Genomic DNA, 2,740 nt, shown 5'->3' with positions numbered 1-2,740 from the left:
ACTCTTTCTGCTCTGTTCCCACAAGAGAATGGTGTTCCACAGGGTAGTGTGTTGAGTGTCACATTGCTTGCTGTTGCAGTGAACAGTGTGATGTCGCAGCTCTCCCCTTCAGTTCATGGGCTGCTTTATGTGGATGACTTTACTATCTACTGTCGCTCACGTGATCTCCGTACAGTTACTCGCCAGTTGCAGTTAGCGCTCAACCGCCTTCACCGATGGTCTACCACTACTGGTTTTAGCTTTTCTCTCACCAAAACACACTGCGTCGCCTTCGTCACTGTGCCTATGATCCTGAGCTGTTCCTTGGCTGTTCTCGATTGTCCTATGTAGATCATGTTCGTTTTCTGGGCTTGGAGTTTGACCGACGACTTACCTGGGCTGTTCACGTTCGAGACTTGAAGTACCGCTGTCTCCGCTCCATGAACTTACTACGTTTGGTGTCCCATCTTTCGTGGGGTGCTGACCGTGTGGTGATGTTGCGTCTATATCATAGCCTCATCCGCTCCCAATTGGATTATGGCTGTGTTGCATATGGTTCTGCTCGACCTTCCATCCTACGTCATCTGGATTCTGTTCATCATCTTGGCCTTCGTTTGGCGCTTGGCGCTTGGAGCTTTCCGAACTAGCCCTATTCATAGTCTCTATGTCGAGGCTCATGAACCATCTCTTTCCCACCGTCGGGACTGCCTGCTCTTGTGCTATTACATTCATATCCGTGCCGTACCTGACCATCCTTCGGCCTTTGCCCTTGAGGCTGGTGTTCGCTATGACATATCAAGCACGACCTACTGCTACCCGGCCTTTTGGCATTCGTGCTATAGACCTTGGGGCTTCTCTTGGACTCGATGTCCCTGCCATCTATCCATTGGGCCTCCTGCCCATTCCTCCATGGACAGTTCTTCCACCAGTTGTCAGCTTTCATCTAACGCAATTTAAGAAGTCTGTTATCAGCAATCAACAATTTTGTCAGGAGTTCTTCTCTTTTCTGGATGCGTACCGTACCTACGCTGTCTTCTACACGGATGGTTCGAAGCATGAAGATTCTGTTGGTTGTGCCTTCGTCACGGATGATCATAGCGCTGGCTTGAAGCTCCATCCTACTTCCACTGTGTTCACTGCTGAATTGGTTGCTATCCTGGAGACTCTGCATTATATTCGTCGACGCCATCTCCGACATGTTCTCCTGTGCTCTGACTCCAGCAGCGCTTTACATAGTCTCACGGATGTGTCAACTGTGCACCCTATAGTTCAGCAAATTCTACTCTCTTGCCATTCCTTACGACTTGCAGGTTGCGATGTCCAATTTTGTTGGGTGCCTGGCCATGCTGGTATTCCAGGGAACGAGCGTGCTGACCGTGTTGCCAAAGAAGCTGCCCTTACAGGACCTGAGTATCCGTCACCGCTTCCCAGCTCTGATATTCGCCCTGTAATCAACCGTCTTCTCCTTCAGCGCTGGCAGACAAACTGGGATGAGCAACTTCAGAATAAATTGCATGCTGTCAAGCCGCGACTTGGTGTTTGGGCCACGAGTTCTCGTCCTTCAAGACTGGAAGAACGACGATTGGCACGATTACGTATCGGGCACAGCCATCTGACCCATGGCTACCTGTTACGTCGTCAGAACCCGCCTTCCTGCACCCAGTGTGGTGCATTCCTGACCATCCGCCACCTTCTTCTGGAATGTGTTCCTCTTGCTCCTGAGCGAGCCCGCCTTGGCTTACCAGCTGATCTGTCTACCTTGCTTGGAGACGATGTCCAGATGATCCAGCGAGTTTTCACGTACTTGCAGCTTTTGCACGTCTTGCGTGATTTGTGAGTGCATTTCTCACATGTCTTTTAATTAATTTATTTCTGCTTTTATCTGCCGTTTGTGTTTTTTCATGGTGTTTTTATGCTTGTCATAGCATTTCCTTGCTTTTATCTTCTTTACTGCACTGTCATATACATTACTAATTATGGGCTGCCCCACGTGTGTGCACCTATTGCCGAGCTGCCCCGGCAGAGAAGATTAACATGCTGTTGTGTACTAACCCGTGTTTGTGTATTGAGTTTGCACATTTCTTGAATGCTATGACATTTTAATTCATAAATGACCGAACACCTTTTACTTACTCCAGACTTTGTTTTTACTTAATTTTGTCTGTGATACAATGCTCTTTTGTTGTTGGCTACTTCCTTTTACTGTCAGTGACGGGTGCAAAAGACCTCGCTGTCGACGCGCCCATATAAACTCTTTCAATCAATCAATCAATCGGTGTCGTGAACATCGTCCTAGTGTGCTCTGGAACCATGAAAATTATTTTCACTGGTAGCATGACATCGTAGTGCACTAGTAAGTGTTTGTGTGAATAACAATTGGAAAGTCCTATTACAGTAAGAACCGTATTAAGTGTGTTGATTATGCTAAAAGCCATAAGAGGACTGTGCACAGAAAGAATTCTAGACAAAACTTTTATCTTGTGGTAAAATATGTGAATTGCGTACAGCGTGTCTGCCCAAACGTACTATTAGGGGAAGATGATTATTTGTTTCCTGTACACAAGGCGATTTGAAAGGCAGTATGAGAAGTTTTGAGAAGTGAATCCTTCACCGTAGTCTAGGTTTCACTGATAGCGGCCGTTTTAATGGCGACACATTCATGTTTAACATGTTAACTGTCTGGTTAATGGTTTCCAAATCTACATTCAGATGAACAAATTCTTTATCTTGTTGGTGCATAATTTCATATTTACACCTTCTT

The 2,740-nt window shown here is 46.4% G+C and overlaps 1 protein-coding gene across 1 annotated transcript; it reads left to right on the top strand.

Moving 5' to 3' along the window:
* The first annotated feature begins 766 nt into the window (after window positions 1-766).
* Window positions 767-1,816, top strand: LOC145676829 (uncharacterized). Its single transcript, XM_081747615.1, has one exon. The coding sequence runs from the start codon at window positions 767-769 to the stop codon at window positions 1,814-1,816; it is 1,050 nt and encodes a 349-aa protein (XP_081603741.1).
* The last annotated feature ends 924 nt before the right edge of the window (window positions 1,817-2,740 follow it).

This window comes from Thermobia domestica, unplaced genomic scaffold, assembly GCF_964235325.1.
Source record: "Thermobia domestica unplaced genomic scaffold, izTheDome1.hap1.1 HAP1_SCAFFOLD_402, whole genome shotgun sequence".
Lineage (NCBI taxonomy): Eukaryota > Metazoa > Arthropoda > Insecta > Zygentoma > Lepismatidae > Thermobia > Thermobia domestica.
This window is presented reverse-complemented; position numbering and strand designations above follow the sequence as displayed.

What these genes read in the sequence shown, in the direction of transcription:
- LOC145676829 (XM_081747615.1), top strand. Translation starts at nt 767, where the DNA reads ATGACATATCAAGCACGACCTACTGCTACCCGGCCTTTTGGCATTCGT.